Below are 22778 nucleotides of genomic sequence, written 5' to 3' on the forward strand. Positions count from 1 at the left end.
TTACCACTAAAGTTGCCGGTATCATGCAATAACAACAAAGTGGGGGGAAAAAAACAAAAATGCACGAAAGGCGATAGACGCACTGGCAGACAAATAATAATAGTCAAACTTACTAAAAATAATAAAAGAAAATTGTTTTATGGCGAATGTGGTAAGCAAGCAGCGTGCGATAAGGCAAAGCGTAAGCAATCAATAATTTAACTTCAACTATTCAATGCCAGGGCTGATGGTAAATCACAGTGTGTAAACATATTTATCACTCCCTTCCCCTCTACAACCATAGTCCGCCCCTCACTCACCTGCTTAAAATGTGGATTATCCAGCAAGAAATTATATGCGTCCTCGTTTTGCAACTCCGGCCCGTTGTCGTTGCGATCTAAAAGCGCTATATGCAGCGTCTTGTTGTAAGTAACCACTTTCTCCTCACTCACTTTGACCTTACAGGCAACGCTGACCGCGAGATTCGCCACCTCTGTTGTATTGAAATACTCAAAATCCAATGGCACTTTTGTGTAGAGTTCATTATTTTTTAAAGTGAAATATTTGCCACCATTCTGCAGCGTGTACTTCACATCCATGGTGGGACAGAGGTAACGTGTGGCACGTGGATTCAAGGTGCCCACGCGTATTGGCTCAAATGAAATTATTTCATTCGCATCAAAGGCAGTCTCCCGACTTACATCCTCGATAATCGTGTACTGTGCTCCGGCCCAAAAGCAGACATTTTCCAAGTTGCTGCAGTATGCGGCTTCCGCTTGTGGCGTCACTTCCAAAGTCATTTGTGGTATTTTATTAGGCGCCTTGTGGGCGTTACGCGCAATGGCGCTTAGGATAATTTTGGCCCTCTTGTGTGCGGTTTGATAATCATCCTTCATGAAAACCTCACCGCTGCTGCTATTGACGCGCAAGAGATCGTTATTCTCTAAGGTGTAAAGGTAGTCGATGGTAGTAACGGGTAGTATTTGAAAGCGTCCAATTGGTATTTTGGAAAATATACTTTGTGACTTCTCGTTGAATGGAAGATTGAATTTAACTGCAGACATGGGAAAGTAAACGGTCGTATCTGTAAGAAGCAAGAAGAGACCATTAATAACCAGTGTGTATTTGAAGAGTATGAGTATTTTATAAAATTCGATATGTATTCAAAATTAAGAGATTTTAAAAATCCCAATAACAAAATAAAAAATACATTTATACAAGCTTTATTTATTTCTATTGAAAGATCAGGCCTTTTTACATACAAATTATTAATAAAAAAAGGGACATTTTTTGTCTTTCCGGGTTATAAATCGTTTTGGAACGCGCTAAAACAGTTGCGGCGCTCCATCGCGTCATTTCGGCTCCGTTCCCTTGCACGAATTAAAGCATCATACTGTGATAGCAAATTTTTACAAAATTGTCTTTTAAATTCGCTATATCTCAGACGTTTGTGTATCGATCGAAAAACTACCAAACTAACAAAAGACGATTGGAGAGGGTAATTTTTTTCAAATGCTAAAGTTGCTGTTTTCCGGCGGGATTGCAAAACCTAGTATATTTTAAGACGTCCACCAAAATATTTCGGAAAAATATTAAGATTTACGTGAGCTGAACCGGTTTGAAAATATTTACTTACCTCTAAAAATTTTTTATGAATAAAAATAGTTTCTTAAAGGATTTTTTGGAAAAAATCCCCTCAGATGACAAACCAGTTTAAGCTTTAAAAATCTATATTCAAATCTACAAAAATCTACATAAAAATATTCAAAAAATGTTTCAGCGAAATCATAATAATGAGATTTTTGACACTGTTTTTTAACTTTTTTTCAAAGATTTGTTTAAGAAAAACTTGAATAACTGGGCCAAAACTATACCGACATAGACTTGTGAGGTATCACCCTTTTATTTTTATGAAATGGTATTATAACTTTGGTCCGATGTTTGCAAGTACCAGAACAAAAAGAGATAGACCCATTAAAATGTATACTTTTATGATCAGAACGTCCAGCTGAGTTGATTTATCCATGTCCGTCTGTCTGCAATCTAGTCTCTTAGTTTTCGAGATATCCGGATCAAATTTGGTAGGTGGGTGTATTTTTATAATGTATTAATCATTTGTCGGAACCGGAAGAATCGGACCACTATAACATATAGCTCCCATACAACTGATTGTTCAGATATGAGATTTTTCGTTATAATTCATCCATTTATGTAGCTAGGACCATGAAATTTCGCGCTGTTTTCACTCATTATCAGCAGAAGACTTACAGTGAAAATAACGAAGATCGGGTCACTATAACCTGCAGCCCCCATACAACTGATTGTTCAGATATGAGGTCTTTTCTTATAACTTCTCCATATATGCAGCTGGGAACATGACATTTCGCACCATTTTCACTCATTATTAACAGAATACCTACAGTGAAAATAACAAAAATCGTGTGACTACAACATATATCTTCCATACATCTGATTGTTCAGATATGGGATTTTACTGTAAAACTCCTTTATTTGAACAGCTAAAACCGATAAATTTCATAAGATATTTTATAAATAATAATACAAAGTCTACTGAGAAAATCGCCAAAATCTATGCTGTATAAGCTTTATCTCCTATAGCACTGATTGTTCATATACCAGTTTTTGCGATATATCTCCTTTATGTAGGAAACTAAACCCAATAAATTGTGTTACCGGGTTACATACCGATCACATAGCAGTGAAAATCACTTAGATTGGTGCTAATATAAGGTATATCTTCCATACCTCTGATTGTTCAGATGCGATTTTTTATATAGGTATGTAACTCCTCTATCGATGTATGCAGATGTATTCAAAAGCAGTAATCTGTCAAAGTAAAATTTGCAGATGTTTATGAAAAGTATGAAGCCTTCGGCATAGCCGAAGACAGCGCTGCTCTTACTTGTTTCACATACATTTTTGGACCAATTTATTGAACATGGGTACATTACACTGCATCACCAAAAAAGTTGCGGTTTTTCCGGCGGGATAAGTATAGTATATTTTAAAACGTTCACCAAAATATTTCGCCAAAATATTAAGATTTACGTGAGCTGAACCGGTTTGAAAATATTTACATACCTCTAAAAATTTTTTATGAATAAAAATAGTTTCTTAAAGGATTTTTTGGAAAAAATCTCCTTAGATGACAAACCAGTTTAAGCTTTAAAAATCTATATTCAAATCTACAAAAATCTACATAAAAATATTCAAAAAATGTTTCAGCGAAATCATAATAATGAGATTTTGAGAAAAACTTGAATAACTGGGCCAAAACTATACCGACATAGACTTGTGAGGTATCAGTGGAAAGGTATTTCCTCACCCTTTTTATTTCTTTGCATTCGTGTTCCAATTTTTTCTTTATCAAATACCAACACATCCTAATTCAACATGGAATGAGGCTCGTTTGTCTTACTTTTATCTTTCATGCTTTGAATGAGCTTATTTGCAGAGAAGTGAACAGGGTGAGAAAATTGCTTTCCAATTATACCTCATAAGTCTGAATCGTTACAGTTTAGGCTGAGTTATTAAAATTTTTCTTAAAGCAGTCTTTGAAAGAGTTCAAGAACAGCATCAAAAATCTCATTATATTGATTCCGTTGAAAACTTTTAAAAAATTGTATGCAAATTTTTTAAGCTTAACCTGTTTTGTCATGCAAGGTGATTTTTGCAAAAAATACTTAAAAAACTGTTTTTCGTCACAAAAAACTCAATTTTTGGAGGTTTTTTCATATCGGTCCAGCTCAAGGAACTCTCAATACTTTTCCGAAATATTTCGGTGAAAGTCTTAAAATATAATAGATTTAATAATTCCGGTGGAAAAACAGAACCAATTTTTTTTGTATGTGGAGCGATGCACTCTAATGCACATACATACATATGAATACATAATTTTTTTATTTTTTTATTTTATTTTATTTTTCGTTCAGACACCTTAATCTAGCCATCTTACTGACTAATAAAAGCTCTAAAGTAAATATTGCTGATAGTCCTTAAAAAGCAGACAGCTTGTTTATATTCACTTTTAAAGACCATTTAGTTTGTTTACTCACCAGAAGGCAAAACATTTAAAGACTCTTTAATGCACTCCATGAAAAACAAAAACACATTTTTACTTTACTTTCCATTAAATTTTGCACTCTAAAATTCATACTACATACTCGTATAAACTCTCAAACTAAAATGTGTGCGCAGTGTCAACAACTTGCTACCGAAAAAGTAAAAATCATTGGAATAAACAATCAGTGGCACTTTTAACAGTATCAATAGTTGGTCGATTGTGTATGGTTATTTTGGTGCTGAGTTACTCAAGTGGCTCTTGGCTAAATGGACAAATTTGTTGATGGAGCATGTTTACTTAAATATCCGAATGTATCGTATCAGGAGTGAGTCAGCAAAGTTGACGAGAATTGAAGAATTTATGCTAGTCATAGTTACTAAAATTTTTGAACATTATTTAAGAAATAAAGAGCTTTAAGCTACAAAACGGGAGTTAAATTTTACTCTGACGAAATCAAAGACTTTTCACATCAAAATGACAAGAAATCTAAAATATAATACCTACTCGAATAAAGCTACCACAAAGCTATACAAGTTGAAAATGTCTCCTACCTCAAACTATTTTCGGTTTACATTCAAACGTATTAAAGTGCAGTGAAGTCAAAACTATTTTTCTTTAACCTAAGTGGGTTCATTTATCTGTGTATCTATGAAATTAAATTGAATAAGTATATATGTAAGTGTCTAAGAACTAATTCTATGAGCAAAAGTGCCAGCACCTACAAACCTCAATGCGATAAAGCTCACCAAGTCCCGCTTTATTACTTTTTTTTTTACAGTTTTATAAAATAAGCAAAGCGCAGGATAACATGGACTGTACTGGCTTATGAAGATTTATTGTAAGGATGTATGTATAAAGGAAAATGAAAAACATATCCGCTCATTGCAGTACAAGCGAATCTTTAGAGATAATTTAAAAATGCACATTATCCTGAACTCTAAATTACAATTGCCGGATTATTTAATTATAAATTCCAGCTCGTGCTTATTACACATAGAACTTTTTTCGAAGGCATTTATTTGTTTGGCGACGAGTCAGCAAATAAAAAGTCTGTTTGTAAGCAAACATTTTTTACTACGTTCATACATATTTTTCTGGACGTGCATATAACCCACTTAGCCAAAGCTATTTAGAGCAATAAAAAGTAAAGATATTTGTTAGAGAGTTTGAAACTCTGATCTCGGAGTAAAGAGCCTAGTATAAATCAAATCTCAAGCAAATCAGAGATGTAGAATTCAACCGTACCATAAAAAAAATCGTCGTATACCCCTAAGTCTAACCGCCTCATCATGTATCTCGAAACGAACGTTCGTTTCGTCTGCCACACGAATCGTTCGTCACTTGGTACGTAGGAGACGAAAGAGAGACGATAATCGTTAAAAACAAACGAAAGGTTATAAGTGATCGTCGAGATGGATCGTTCAGTCAAAATAAGTAAATTCAGTGAAAAATTTATAAATTTCAAACAAAATAAATGTAATCAATATAACAAAAAATAATAATTTATATTTTCACCATGTAAAAAACCCACAACACAATTTGAGGTGCTGATTCAAGAGATGGACCAAAATTTCGGATCTGGCAAGAGGTGTACCAGTGTTTGGTTCGGACAGAGCCAGGGTTCAGAAGCGATGGGACGGGATAATGGAAGAAGGTAAGCTTATACTTGGTAGCAAAAATTATGAATATTCTAGTAACATAAATATGGCAGGTGGGGTCCCTTTCGGCATTCACGGCTGACGGAGATCGAAAAAACCATCGACAGCATCATTTATATGTCGAAGGCCGCAGCACCAGGTGGCGCAGCGCTTGGAATTAATCAGCGACTGACATGCCAGCACTATTTGTTGTACGTACAGCAACGATACGCAATTCAAGAGGCTACCCCTATTCGGTATCATCCCAACGTTCGTTGACGCACTACTCGCCACTCCAGAGCCCACTAACTCCACCAGTAACTACACAAAAAATCTCTCAAATGAATGGCAAAAATAGTAAATAACAGTTGACGGTGATGCCCATTTTCTATTAAGTGTACCAAATAAATTAAAAATAGTAAAATTCTAAAGGAAATACATAAAAATACTTTAATATTTCATTTAGCAACGCTGTTCTAGACGAATACAACGTAATCGACGTAAAGTCTAAACCAAGACTATCGTTCGACTTACAAAATTTTAAGCTGAGACGAATTCGCCAGCAGACGAATCGTTCGTTTCCCCTATCGTTCGAGATACATGATGAGACTGTAAGTATTTTTGCAAGGCACTTTTTTACATTTTGTGTCATATCTTCGTCATTTACAGTCGGATCTTAAAGTATGGCATTTCGATGTTCTTGTCTAGAGAAGGCCCTTTTTTTGGTCCAAAGTTCATTGACCTCAAGTACCCCTTATTGGTAAAGAAAATTTTGTTTGTCCTCTTCATTCTCATTCAGGCAGTATTTGTAGGAATCGTTCGCGGGTTCGAATAGTCGAGCTGTATGTACCTACTCCTATCAGGCAATGCCCGGTGATAACTGTAGTGGTTGTGCCGATATCCTGCCTTCTTAGATTACGCAAACTCTTCATGCCTTGGCCATTCAGGGATGGTTAAAGTGTTCTGCCAATTTGTAAGGTGGGTTTCACCCGATGTGTCTAAACCAGAGGTTCCCGAACTTGCTTTTCTCGTAGACCCCTTTCAAAACTTTACTGGTTTCGGTGGTTCCCCTGCTGCCCTTTCTAACATATTCCCAAACCTCATCAAAAAATGTGAAGATTAGATCTAACGATGAAAATTTGCATCGTGGGTGAGTTCCAAAACTAAATTCGGACTAGCAAAAATAAAAATAAAATATTTTCTTGCGTTCTATTTATTAAAATAATGTGATTACACACTTGCAATTTAAAAAAAAAAACAGAGCTCGTAAAGCCATCAAAGTACTACCTCGCCCTGAGGAGTTTTATTTTTTAACAGCACTCCATAAACTCCTCACATGTTCGGCTCGCTCGTGAATTTGCAAGTGACGTATTTGTAAAATAGTTTATTTGTGTTGATGGCATCAGTTTTACTTTTATCGCTCCGAGTTTTAAAGTGATGCGAAAAATATTCATCACTCACATTTTTAAAACACAAAACTTTAAACAAAAAACTACAAAGCTTAGATAGACCTTCTGATATTGGAGGCAACATGAGTTTTTCCCACCTGCATCCCCTCGATGGCTCTCAGTCATTGCTGAGCGAAGTTTTCACCCAGTTTCTGATGGTGACTTCGATGGTCGAAGTGGGAGCGCTATAACTGGTTGCGGATTGAGGAATGCCTGTTCTAAGCTAACTGTGGCCAAATGATCAGATGTCTCATTGGCAGGCACCCTTTTTATTTTTTTACTAACCACTAATAAAAACTTGTCTACAATTGCTTGTTTCGTTCCGTCATATATTTGTAGATAACAGTGTCCAGGCAATAAACAGTTCTGAACGTTAAAGTTCTCTTTGCAAAGTTAACAGGAGTAGCTTATCTATGGTCTCCATAGTAACCAAGTTTCAGTTTAATCAAAATTGTATGGGTCACAAAAATTTTAAATATGTAAGTTTTTACACTGGGGTGCCGTTAGGGAGGAAAGAGTTATAATTTCATCGACAAGTAAAAATATTCAAAAAGTGCGCATCTCTAAAAACCTTTTGGATTTTTCCTCGTGTTTTGTCTTCAACTCAAAGGATGCTTGTCAACTGTGTAACGGTAATTTCAGTTAACTGGGTATATGTACAAAACGGTATTTTTATATGCAGCTGCAGCAATGATTCTTTCTGACTAGCATAAAATGAATTTCTTCAAGCGGCGACAGTGTGACGACAACATTGTTTTACTTTATTATGCACAAGGATGTGTCCATACTTTCATATAGATATGCAAACATACAAAGCTATGACATTTAAAGATAACTACAAATACGAATATGAATGTGTTAACAATCGTTAGTAATATCACACGCTAGCCAACCCCCACCAAAATATGATACCGCATATATACGTTAGTGCGGTCCAAAAAAAAAAATTGCGCGTAAAAATTTAGGAAATCGCCATTGGCGATTTTTCCCCTTCAAATAAGATTTTTCCTATTATAAAAATATACAAAACATAGTTTTCCACGATAATTTTACAGAATACCGTAAAAGAAATGCGTGATACACTTGACTTAAGAAGCATATTAAAAGACTGTCAAAAATGTTTAATCATCCTAATCGAAGACGTTTTGAAACGATTACCTAGTCAATTAATTACTTTTAAAAAAGAGGGTGAGTTTCAAGGACCCTCCAATTCACTATTTGACTTTGAAGGAAAGAAAGGCAGCGGACTCTGAATATTTAAATCTTTTAACTTTCCCATGGATTTTTTTTCTCAGAACCATTCCATCCGACTCTGAAGAATTTTGGATAATTGCTTAAATGATTGAAAATATAAGTAAATTCATATTATTATCCTTGCCGCACTCACGCGTTTTTCCATAATGAATTCAACAAAAACTAAGATTCGAAATAGGATGAGATTGGAAAGCCTTAATTCAATAGTTCGAATAAAGTGTTATATGTATGAAGGCTAATAGTTTCTGCAACAAAACGTTTCCAATATCAAACAGTATGTTATCAAGGTTGAATAGCTCAATATATGGCAACAACAGAATTGTAAATCATTCAGACACTATAGGTGATTTTGAAGAAATTGTGAAAATAGCTGATCTCGCCTTATTATAGGCTTTTATTTAATTTTTTAGCGCCGAGCTCTTAAAAGCGGATTGCGCGATTAATCAATTACATAATATGAGTTATAATAAATTTAATAATTGCGCAGTCCTATTGCAAAATGTGTTGAAACAAATATTTTTAAAAAGAATGCGTATTTTTAAAGAAAATTGTTTGTACATCACTATTATATAAGTGAATTGTGTTATTTATTGTTAAAGGTGTTATATTCGTTTTTGGTTTTAAAAACTAAATTATAATAAGATCTTACTTTTAAAATAAAAGATTTGTTAAATCGATTTCATTAATTTTATTTAAAAAAATTGGCGATTTTTGGCGATNGTTAAAGGTGTTATATTCGTTTTTGGTTTTAAAAACTAAATTATAATAAGATCTTACTTTTAAAATAAAAGATTTGTTAAATCGATTTCATTAATTTTATTTAAAAAAATTGGCGATTTTTGGCGATTGTTTCTGAAATTGTCCTTTTTTTAAACAATCTGGACACCCTGGGTGGCACTAAACTTTACGTTTCTTAATATAAATTTAGAGGATGTTCATGATATGTTTATATTAATCTAAAAGTATTTTGTGCATATATAAACCAAACGATTGGTTAAATAACCTAAGAACATTTCGAAACAAGCTTCATTTGTCATGATAACAGTAACTTTTTTTACAAAACGTTAATATTTTTGTCAGTTTCAAAGCGATCCAGTAGCGCATTTCGCGTTGATATAGAAATTACAAGTGTGAAAAGGAAAAAAACTAAAGGCGTGCGCCGTTTTCTACGAAGAAATTTGTTTGCCCCTTGCAAAACTTGCATCACTCTAATATACATACATACATACATATGTATATCTGTCCTTACAAACACATGTAGTTACAAGTGGTTGTTTATGTAGTATGTATGCCCTATATAGCATACTTATGGGCACTCATATTTATTATCAGCGAGTTATGTTACCGCCAAATCTACTGGGGGTTCTTCACAGACACGCTCTGGTCATATACTATTTGCTTATACGCTGGCAAAATTATGCTCTGCGCTAAATACATACGAGCATGTTATGTGACAGCGAATTTATGCAGTAAAAAAGCAAATAGACTCACTCTACTCCAGCTTTTCTTGTTTGCATAATTTGATGCCTGAATGGAAAACAATGCGCACATTAGGAATATACTTGCAAATAATTCTAGGACATTTGCTGGTATGAGAAAATCCAATATAAAATAGCACTCAAATTGTATACGCATACAACTTACATATACATGAGTACATATTTATCTGTATTAAAGAGCTATATTTGCATATCGTACTTTGAGCCAATTTACTCAGCATTCATACATTCATACGATCGTACTTTTGTCTTTACTTATGCTGGCAGGAGTTTACTCACAATTTAATAAAACTGTTTTATTAAATAAACTAATCAATATTATTTATTACGGTAATGTTTGCTTGTGCATATGTAACTATACAAAGGATTAGCACAGTCTTTGTGTCCAATAGATAGTAGTATCGTCTAAAAATCAATAACGATAAATAAAGCATATCGTGCATATCATAACAAATAGTTCGTAGATAAAAGAAGCGTCAAATCAGTCAGCCACAATAAAACCTCAGACGTCAGCGAGTTTAGTGAAATGCGCTCGCCAAATTATTATTGTCTAATAAATTTGCATTATTTATACATGCACACTTACATATGTATGTATATTAGGGTGGTCCAAAATAAGTAAAGTCGGAATTTTAATACTCTCACCCCTCGAATTTTTCTATATGGGTCTTTCCATGGTAATGTAAACCGAAAATGCAAGCAAATGAATTCAAACGGATTTATAACTCTAAATTTCGTTTTCAGATGGCGGAAAAATGTTTTGAAAATGCGAAACGGTGGAGAGAAGAACTGAAAAAATTAAATAAAAAATGTAATTTAGTATGTGTTACTAGTAAAAATATTATGGGGGAAAAGTCTGTCGCGTACGTTATTATGTTTTTTTTTAATAAAAACTAACCAGAGATAATTCAAAGAAAAGAAAAACTCCCATATATGTATATGTGCCTTAAAAGCACTTCTTTTTTTTTTGTCGCGTACGTTATCACCTTGTTTTGAACGGATGTTACCCACACCAAAGTTTCGAGGCTGCTTATTTTTTTCTCAAACATAGTACCCTTTGGTTGCAACATAACCGTAATCTTGTTTTTCAGTAACTTCTATTTTTGAGAGATTTATGTTACTTCATAAGTGTACGAATGTCGCGTACGGCTGCATGGAAACACCCATATGGAAAAAATTGCACCCTTGTTTTTTTTATTTTGAAGAAAAACTCTTCGTAGGAATGGTACAGAACTCTTGAAAATCAATATTTTTCGAGCGGAAAACTCAGACTCTTCAGGAGACTTCCAATAACAATACCCAATAGTATATTAAACCATTTTTTAATACTAAAGATTTTTTATTTATCCCCCATTGCATTTTTCGGCAGATTTGGTGGACCTATAAAATATAGTTTCTATGGAAAAATGGTTTAAATAATTGGGTATTATTACATATTGGGAATCTCCTGAAGAGCAACCAAGTTTTCCGATCGAAAAATATTGATTTTAAAGAATTCTATATCCTTTCTAGGAAAAGTGTTTTTTCCGGCTTTACTTTTCACATACATTTTTTGACCACCCTAATGTACATACATTCAACTCTTCGCAGCCAGCATTGAACTGTACACTCATTATACCGTCGGCTGCGGAGGCTTTGCTGACTTTCAACTTTTTTCTTGCTATTCTTAACCCATCTTGGCCGAGTGGAGGAACATGAATTTCGTTTCGGTTCATTGGTCCGAGTTATTCTTCATCAAACGTGCTAGTTATGTACGTTGCCTTTCAACAGCGTTGAGAAGTGTCCGCTCAATATTTCTAGTGTACTCTGCGGAAGCAAAAATCTTTGAAACGCTTGTACGTTTGTAATCGAATACTCAGGTCTGGTTTCAGATACTTCCCTCCCCTCTTTTATGTATCCTCATCATGATAACCATTCCACCCATCATGCCAATTGCATAGATCTAAGCCTGAAGACAACTTTCAACTTCTTCCAAAACGTGGTTGACAACTTACACGAGTTTTCCTATTTCATGAATAAATATTACAACCTATTTATTGACAGTGAGTAGAATTTTGTTGCATATTTTTACTCTAATGAAAGTGAAACTTAAATTCCCTTAAAAACTAACTTCATTAAACAGAGTTTTGCACCGTACATAAATATAACGCCCCTCAACGCAGCAAATTTAACTGTCATTTGTATTTAAAAGTGAAAAAGATTTATCGAAAAACCACTTTCCTTTATTACTTTAAAATAAAACAAATAAATTATGAGTAAAGCAGCAATAACAGCCATTTATCATTTTAAATGTTTTCACTATCCTTCGCATATATCACACGCGCAGCTTCCGCTAACAAAGTGCTAGAAGAGTATGAAGGGCAGCAACATGTGAAGAGGAGAATACAAATATTAAGAGAAATTTTCAAAAATAAAAGAAAACATTGAATTAATAAAAAGTGTGTGTAGTAACTCAAAATAAATAAGAAATATGTACAATAAGAACGGGTTTTTCCATCATAGCTATTACCTCTGAGCGGATGTGAAAATTTCTCATAACAAAAGCTTTCATGCTGCGTGCACTTTCACAAAATCGCCGCCCACCCGGTGGTATGAGTGACAATGCAATAGGATTTTCCCAAATTTCTTCTTTTTATTGCCTTACAGTGTATGTGTTTTTATACATATACATACATACAAACATACAAATTTATTTAAGTAATGCAGGCAATGATTCAACAGTTGCCGCATTGCTTGCAACAACCTCCACATGATTTATCTGCTAAATTCCATATAAATGATGCGAGACACATCCAACTTTTTTGGTTTTGGTTTTTTTTCGCTGGCTTGCAACTTTTTTGGCAGCAGCTCAACATTTGTCAGACAACTGAAAAGGAAAACAACTCAGAAGAATACAAAAAAAGAGCAAAACTTAATCGTTGCAAACGAGGAAAGCGACGTGAAAGTTTTATTATTGAATTTCATCTGAAAGTATCTGTGACAGTGAAAATTTTCAACGAACTTTATGCGTGTGTTTGTGTGTATGTATGAACATTAAGGGTGGTCCAAAAATACACAGGAAAATAATTTTTTTTTGGAATTTCCATGCTGCCTCCCGCCGAATTATGGAAAATCAAAAAAGAAAGTCGTCACCTGAAATTCAAAAAGACATAACAAACATCGCCTATGAACAGCAAAAAGTCGTAACTTATAAAAAATTCAAAATTCATTTTTTGACTTTATCGAATTAAAACTCCCCACATCGTTTTATGAAAAAAATTAATAGTCATGACCTTTTTCATTTCAGTGACGATTTCACATATTTCTGCATTACCTGTGACGAAATGTAGTTTATATCAAGAAAATACATTTTTTCGTAAGCTAACAATATTTTTCAGCAGAAATCTTAAAAAAATAAAACTATGATGCATAACTTACTTTAAAATTTTACCAATTATTTGGTCATAACCGATATTCTTATATCTTATATATAAACATTGTTGTTTCGTGCATTCGTTACCACATCACGCACGAACAACTCAACGGATTTGTTTAACTTTTATTTTTACCCCGCCGCAGCGCGCTGGATGAAAATTTATTAATTATTTAAAAAAATATTTAATTTTCTACATTAAAACTAAAAACGTTTGAAGAGATTAAAAAAAGATATTTTAAGATTTAGAAAGTTGGCAACCCCTTTCCGAAAAATATTTTCTAAATATCTTCAAACGCCTTTAGTTTTAACTTAATATTCCATTGAATCTTTAAATAATTTTCAAATAACTGGTAACCCTATTTTCCAATATTTTTTTTTACCACAAGTCCTACAGAAACTTCGAATAGAATGAAAAAAGAAAACTATTTAACTCTTCGTGCATGATGTGGTTACGAACATATAAAATGCTTATTTTTGTATATATATATAGGTGATCAAATGATCGGTTATCAAAAATATGTAGTTTAAAAAAAATTGTTTCGAGGGGTGGGTGGAAAAAAAATGTTGGGCCAGCCTAATGTGTAGATATACATACAATGTACATATACATATGTATGCGAAATGAGTCATTGCTCATGAGAAGTACACAATTTCTTCAAGGATACAATGCATTCATTTTAATCGTTAAATTTTCAATGAAAAAAGTTATTTTATTCTAAGTGCATACCTATGTACATTACCTTAGCTTACCTTATATATGTATATATATATGTACATATGTATGTATGTAATAAAGTTGGTGCTTTTAAATGCATCCTTTACTATCTGTTCCACAAAATCAATTTTATGCATTTAATTAGTAATCTATCAAAGTTTTAAACGCCACGTATGAACTGGTGGGTAAATAAACACACCCATTTGCTGCTTGTTTGTATATCCTATTATTAACGTTTTAACATTTTGTTAGCATGCTAGCGACAGTATTGCCATTTTAGCTATTAAACTAGCTATTAGAGGATAATAAAAAGAGGAATTAATTTTCACATAGCAAGTTCAGGTGCAACATAAATTCTAAAAGAATTATATAGTTCAGTACCTTGTATGTATATATTTAGATGTTGTACTGGGGCCCAGCTGAGCAATGAAGCTTCCCTCTAGGGAAAACTGCTAGCTCTGAACTACACTTGTGATCAGCTGATTAAGTCATCAACATTTTGATAACTTTTGGCTATTTTTCTCTTCTTTATTTAATGTTTATTATTTTTTTTCATAAAATTCTAGCTCATTATATAACAAACATCATATAAATCCACATTTCAAACTTTGTGCAGAAATTATAAAATATCTGCTAAATTTTCAACTTAATCAGATTTTTTAGAATTTTTTTGAGTATGCAGTTTAATAGCCCATTTAATTCCAGGGCAATAATGTGCAAGTTTTAAATAGCTAAAGAATCACGTTGATTTTTAATAATTTTTTTTTACAAATTTTTTTCCATACAAAATATATTCGACAAGTTTTTTTTTGCATGGAAAAGAATGCTGCCTATGTGCTTCTCAACTCTACTATTTAGTTTGTCTTCTTCCGATATTCCAAGGCCTTGTGTAGAGAGCGAATAATAATTCTTGAAAACAGGTGCTGCGTTGGGCTCGGTAGGCAATCGAAAAACAGATGACGAACAAAGATGAAAACGCTTTGGGCGGCTGTGAGAGAACTGTTCTACGCGCTTTTTAACGACATATTGGAATAACGTCAAAAGTTGCTCGGTTCGTTTCTTCTTAAGCCTCGGCCAGATTTTAAGATCTCACAGTCCTCTGGATTGCTCCAAAGGTTCTTTGTTACAGCTATGGTGTTCTGGTCAATTTTTCTCAGTAAATCAGAAATCGGTGGTAGTAGAAAGTTATCTAACAATATCTTCAGCTATTTTGATATTTGGGAAACCAAAGGCTCTGGTAGTTTTGTATTTTTGAGCCGTGTTATCACTATTCGATATTTTGCACGATCGGATAATTGGAACATTTTTTCATTCTATTGTAGGACTCGACTATACTCCTGACCGGTCTAAGCCATCTAAGCACTTCGGAAAATCATAAATTTGGCACATTTGAAAACGAACCGGTATTGTCTGCTAGTAAGTCGCGAATTATTAAAAAAAAATAAAATAAAAAATTGGCAACTCAAATATAATATAGAACTTTTTTAGCAATACCCTGCTAAAATTTGAAGACCAGGTGGTCCACTGGGTCGTGGTTTTAAAGTATGTGCAAAAGGACCAGATTGCATACTAGTAGCTTGTTATGCTGACCTGGGCCACTTCAAACATAAAAAACTGGTATATGTGTTGAACACCACCTCTTCGTGGACCATCGGCAACACGATTCGGTAGGAGTAGTTGTCTAGGTGGTCCCATTTTATGCAGCGGAGGACCAGAGGTGGTCAGGTCCAATGACATCGCAATGTTAATGTAACCATATTTTCTCCATATATTTGGACCATTTTGGTTACTAGTGTTGGTTACAAAGTTGCGTGGTCCTCTACCAGTGTTTAACCTAGTCCCACTTATTGCAGGGTAATCCCTCTGGAAAGTCTAGGAAAATGTCGGGCTTCTAAAACTTCTTTTTTCATTGGAAAGCGCTTAAAAATGGTTCATGTTGTCGGAGACATTATAGACCCCATGCAAGTTTAAGAAAGTAAAAGAAAAAATAAAAACTTACTAATTGAAGCGCGCATCTCTTCTTAAGGCACTGCGAAGATGGAGCAAATAAACGAAACATGTCCGTCTTTTTCATTTTTTTCAAGGCAGAAACAGGAATGAAACGTTGAAAATAAATCCAGCAAAGTAAATAGTCGATACTTTACTTTCAGTACCAATTAATTTTGTTATCGATACTCTTAAAGCAAATATTGAATATCACCCGGTTTAAAGACAGTTTTTTTTTGGCTATTATGAATCGCAATCAATGAAACAATGAGGTTGTTCCCTCTTGCCGGGTTATCAGATTATCTGGTTAAAAATTATTATTGTGTAGTATATTTTATTGTTGTAAACTGAATAAAAAATATAACGGCATAACCACATAAGCTGATAACCAGGCAAGCGTGAACAACCTCATTGTATTTATCCAACCTAATAGGCGCCAGAATGGACGAATGAAAAACAGTTTTTCGACAAATTATTTTTGGCCAGTGTAACGAAAGAGAACTTTATGATGGTGCGGCCAAGTAATTCTCGATCTTAGTCCCATCGAGACAAATAGCCACTTATCTCATTACCAATATGACATGGAGTTTTAAGCCTCCACTTTGAAGAAATTGTAGAGCTGTCCATCGCTGGCAGACACGTTAACCCCAATGAATTGCGGCTATTGCAGCTTGAAGCACCAAAGCAATTCTTCCAAAAGAAAAACAAAGTATGCCCTTTGAAGTTCCTATATTAATATCAATTCTGCCCCAGTTTCAGTTGAATTATAGAATTAAGTTAGTCCGAATTTGGCATTGGAACTGAGCTAAAAACTTGTCTTAGGAAACTCCACATTATAACATATCTCCCTAGGCCAAGGTTTTGTAGGTATTACGTTCAACATTAGAATACGGTTGAAATCCAGAATACGAAACAACTTCTAAATTGTACCTCGGAACATCGCGCCCAAAGGGCGAAGGAGGCGGAAAGGCCAGTAAGGTACACGAAAATTAAACTCCCACCACACCAAATCTCAATCGTATTCAATATTATTCGCACTTGCCTACTACAAAACAACTGCGCGAGATGGGACCTGGTGAAGACGGTCTATATTTTCGGCATACATATGTAGGTCTGGAGATGGATACTAGAGTTAGTAAGGATAATGAGAAGTAAATAACACAGGTCTACATTTTCTCTGGCCTCAATGTTTATCTAAAGGTTTTTGTTGCGTTGAAGACATATTTGCTTCAACACCATAATTGTTCAAGGTCTGGACTTTTATCAAATTTTTTATGCCTCTGGTATAGTCAATCTCCGAAGTCTCTTAATGGCATGAAACCATATAAAACGTAACTACAAACAAGATTCTCCAAACGAGAGTTTTTCGATTATTAAGTCTTATACAATTCCCACAAGGTAGGTATGAGAGTATCTGAAGTAATTATTTACCAATCTAATTTCCTATGCGGTATTAGTGTTTGCTTATAGCTTTTAATATCAATTAGCTAGTCAACCTGTCATTAGGTCATTTCACTTCAGCATACTGGAGCGTAAACTACCTTGTGGCCTAATTAAAAGCGACATATGTACATACATACATATAACCACTACGATTGGAATCTCCTCTGTAAAAGGACATTAGTGGCTAATGCCAGTTTACCGAATAGTATCAATTTACCATTTAATAGAGACCAAATTCAAATTATGTATATATACATAAATACATTTTTGCTTGCATATGCGTAGGCTATGTTTACGATGAACATTGATATTTAAGTATAAATATAACTACACTACTTCCGGAAGAATTTGCAATTTGCATAATTTTATGCATAAATACACGTACACATAAATGCGAGCTTACATTCCAGGAATAAACTACATACATACGTTCTAAACCTAAAAGCCTTCTTATGTACATATGTATGCATTTTCACACAATTTTTCGGTTACTTTTGTTCTCTTTTCTCAAGCAAAGTTTGCGAATTTTTCATCTTTTGCTTTGCAATTAAAAATTGAAATAATACTTTCGTGCATTTTATTTCCGTAAACAATTTGCAAAATATTTAAACAATTTTTTGTAAATATTATTAATCAGTGCCACGCTTCAATATAGCGTACTTTCTATATCAATTTCAAAATAAACAACCAACTTATTTTTATCATAAATACAGCCGGCAAAGAGATCAAAGGCTATTTTAGCTTTAGAGAATTTTAATGTTTTCTTACAAAGTGGAATTGCGTTGGTAGAATAAAAAAATGGCGTTAGCAGCAGTTATACTTGTACATACATATGTATATTCATACAAATAATAGCAAAGATAGCCAATTCCCTATTAAATATAAAATTTCTTACTACGTAAATACGTTAATATATACATACATACATATGTATTAACAAATTTATGAACATTAATGGACATACATACATATACACATTTCGCATATGCGCTCTCATAGGATATTTATGATCATATGTCTGTATATATATGTAGGTATGTATGTATGTTGTTATGGAAAAACGCACATCCACCCTTATACATACTATATAATTATTCCAAATATATACAGATTGTTTCTGTTTACATTCATATAAATAAACATGATTGATTTATGAACAAAAAAATTAATAAGATTTTTATATTTACTAATATATGTACCTATTTAAGTTAAGTATTTATTACCCGCTTTATCTTTCTAGGTCATTTAAAAAGAAAAAGTTAATTTACATAACCATATAAAGTTTATTTAATTCAAAATAAATATGTAATTGCATACTTTCTTACATACATATGTACATTGGTGTGAACAACGAAGTATTTTAGCTGGTTTCCTGGAAAAATTCGAAAACATTATCTATTTGGAATCATACTTGAATACCAATTAGATTTGAATATACGAAAAAATCAATTATTTCTCCTAAAGTGATGACGTTTTCGAAATTATTTCGGTACACGCCATAACGTCGACAGCAGAGATAATGTAAAGATGTACTTCTTGAAACGAAAATATATATGTGTCAAATAATGCGAGAAATTGCATATTCATGTATAGTTGGAAGTTTTCAGTCTATGTATGTACGATTGCTTGCATCTACATACATACATACATATGTATATATGCATGTTCATGTACTTATGTACTTCTACTTCGAAAATTTATTATCCTTTTAATGGTTTATAGCCAATAAGATATTTATGAAACCTATACATCTTATGTACATATGTATGTAGTCCCTAGCGTTGTTTGTTTCTAATTTGTTTCCTCTTTGAGTAAGTCTTTGATCTCATTGCTCAAAGATTATCGATTACTTGACAGCAATGCCTCTTTTTGTTGGTTGTGTATTGTTTTCGAAACTCTCATGCCCACATATTTTTAAACCCGAGCGCACTTGGGCACAAGTGTATTTATCAAGAAATGAAACCGTAACCGTTTTCGCTTTTCACAACAGGACCCGAACCCATAACCAATAGTTGCGTTCCCTAACTCGCAAGAAGTTGCAAGGATTTACAGGAATTTAACAGAAAGCGTTCCCGCACTCGGTTCTCTGGTTTCTTTTGCTTTGTGACAGGTTTTATCCTGAAAAGTTGAGGAACGCAACTATTATTTTGACCGAAACCGAAACTGTTCAGTGTTGCCAGAAAAAAATTTCGTTTGGAGCTAAAACAGTCGAAAAAGAGAGCTATCTAATATTGGCAAAAAAATGCTAAAGCATTCTTCTTTTTCAGAAACAAGTGCAATAAAAAATATATCAAGTATTTGGACAATTTTACCCTTAAAACGTTTATTTAGGCGAAATTTACTCATTATCTCATTGTCACTCGAAAAAATCATAATTGTTGGATTTTAATAACTTTTTAAATAGAATGTTCATGTTTGAGCCAATGGAAGTTGGCATCAAAAACAACATATCTGTTAAGTTCCAAGAGTGCACCACGAAATTTAAAAAACGGCAGCATTTTTTTTTAATTTTTGAAAGTTTACGATTTTTTTAATTTTAATAATTTAAGTTGAAGTAATAATGTTGAAGTTGATAATGTTAAAATTAAGAAATGAAAATCTTTCCAAAACGAACGAATCTATTGTAATAAGACCAGTGTCTCACCAAATGAAATAAATTACATTAAGTAAAAGAGTACTATGATTTGAGAAACTAAAATTGCATTTTTACAATTTTTATTGGTGCACTCGTAATTGAATCTAAAATTGTTATATACATGAAGAAGGAATTATATGTGTGCATAAGGAATACTGTGTAAAAGTATTAAGCGCCAAAAAAAATCTGGTATGCAGTTTTATAGCATGATTCAATAATTAAAGGTTTGCTCATTAGTGACATTCGAGTTTTGACGCTCCTTTAACTCCCTTACAAAAGGTGGCATACACCCACGCACCCACACGCTAAGGGAGCCGATTTTGTCAAGAGGGAGCGAGGAAACTATTTTCTGAGCAAAGCTTTTATTATTGAATCATGGTTTTATAGCACATTACATTTTTTGATTTTTTATAATTTTTTTGCTGACTGCACATACGTACATTAGGGTGGTCCTTAAAAAATTAAATGAACGATTTTTTTTCAGTTTCATCCCCTCAATCGATAGAAGCGCGGTCAAAGTTAACACATATAAATTTTCATCTTCAACACATTGGAGACGGTTAAGGCGTGTCGCACTCGTGGAAAAGTTCAGATTCCTCTATAGAGACTCAAAAAATTAAAAATAGTTTTTTCATTTAATACCCAAAATCGATACTTCTAAAGTCGAAGATATCACATATAAATTTTGGTCCCGATTGCAGTCAGTTAAGACGTTTTCATAGGGTAATATGAACTTTGACCCCCTATGCGACACACCCTAACTGACTCCAATCAAGACCATAATTTATATGTGATATCTTCGACTATGGTAGTATCGATTTTGAGTATTAGATGAAAAAAAATAATCATTTAAATTTTTTGAGTCTCCATAGAGGAATCTAAACTTTGCCCCCTGTGCCAAACGCCTTAACCATCTCCAATTGGGACCATAATTTGCATGTTATATCTTCGACTATAGTAGCATCGCCGTAGGGGTTGAAGACCAACCTAATGTACACACACATATATATTTTCAATCAGTTTAAAAACAATACTGTGCTCTTACAAGTTCCCTAAAACTAATTTAACTGTTAAAGGAAGTTAGGAAAATTGTTTAATAGTTTAAGACATTACGATGCTTACACATCTTGCGAATCTTAAGATAAACAAGAATTAAACGCATTTGAAGTCGTATTGAAAAAATGAATAAAACACAAACATACTCATTCCTCTTGCCTGTGTACATACATACCTATGTATGAGGCCTTGGGAGCCAAAGAAGCTTATCTACGGAGTTTTTTCTTTCTAATATGAAAAAAAAGGATCTACAAATAACAAACACGGTTCTTTACTCAAAAGGTAACTGCTCGTACATGTGTGATGGTACTATTTTAGTAAAAGGAAACTAAAAAAGTTATTAGCGTTTCGATTCCAGTGATGCATTTAAAGTTGTGCTTAAATTTTTTTTATATGTCAGTTAGGCTACTCTAGCTCTCAAGGCCTCATATGCAAGTATGCATCTTAATCATACACACAATAGTGTATATGTCTGTGCCTACTTTATTAAATTATTATTTTTATTTTGCTTGACATTCGTTGCATGCGCCACAGAGCAACAACACCGACCGCCTTTGTTTACTTTTGCTGGTATAAAATCGGAATACATAAAATAACATAATGGAAAAGCAATAAGAACACACCACCACACACTCTTTTATGTTTCTACTGTATTTACATCTATTAGGCTGTGTCCAATGACGACAACAATCAGCGCCAACGTTGCTTCCTTGTCTGCAACATATTGATGACGCGTCGGCGACATTGCACATACAAACGAACAGTGTGTCCTTTGACCATCCTTTCACTGTGCATTACGCTTGCCTATGTGCTGCCCTTACTCGGCAAACGGATGCATTAACTTTCCTGTCTAACGGTGTTTAAACGAAGTTGTTGACTCAAGTTCAGAGGGCATGCTTGCGGTTAAAAGGGGGCATGAATGCATTGTATGTTGCATTATTGTGTTGCAAGAGAGTCTTGTGGGAATTTTATGTTTATCACTTTATTATGTAATAATTGTTTACAATTGAGTAAACGGCTTCAGCGTCAAATTAGTTGAGCGTTAGGTAATTGGAATTAAATGTAGTTAAGGAGACGATAGAATAGCGAAAGGTTATGTGCCTTTCTTCGCCGAAGGGTTTCTTAAGCGTTTTTTTTTCCGCCGTCAAAACACTATCGCGCCTTTATTCGTGTACAGTGACGATATGTACATTGCATATTCCAAAATTAAAAATAATTTACTTCATGCGGCTCTGTAGCCCCTTGGATGGACTCCTTTTCATAGTTTTGTTGAAGCAACAGCTTCAGAGCGAGAGAGAGAGGAAGAAGAATCTTAGACGTGTTTATGTTACCTCTACCACTTTGTTGTTGTTTTTAACAACAGGATACCAAATTTTCAAAAACTTTTGGCGAGTGGCAGTGTTTAAGCAGAAAAAAATATAAGTGGTTCCAGGAGCGTAGATCTCACTGTCGTGGAAACCATTTTTTAGTTTTAGCTGATGCTCCTCACAACTCCAATTCCAAATGAGGAGAAGGTTTTTGACGTAGAATACGTCTTACCTTAAGGTATGGGGGCTATGTTCAAATGTTGTAGTTGTAATTTTTAGAGCTTCACAAAAACGCTTATTGCACGAGAACTAATAAAGCG

At 33.8% G+C, this 22778-nt stretch overlaps 1 protein-coding gene across 1 annotated transcript in view; it reads right to left on the reverse strand.

The window, feature by feature from the left end:
- Window positions 1–22778, reverse strand: part of Ret (protein kinase receptor Ret oncogene) — a 39831-nt gene that overhangs the window by 9339 nt on the left and 7714 nt on the right. The window contains exon 2 of the mRNA XM_017612017.1: window positions 300–1063. Within this exon, the coding sequence (XP_017467506.1) occupies window positions 300–1063 (764 nt within the window). The remainder of the gene's footprint in view (window positions 1–299; window positions 1064–22778) is intronic.

Source organism: Rhagoletis zephyria, unplaced genomic scaffold (genome assembly GCF_001687245.7).
Source record: "Rhagoletis zephyria isolate East Lansing unplaced genomic scaffold, Rhagoletis_zephyria_1.1 Rzeph_scaffold_00492, whole genome shotgun sequence".
NCBI lineage: Eukaryota > Metazoa > Arthropoda > Insecta > Diptera > Tephritidae > Rhagoletis > Rhagoletis zephyria.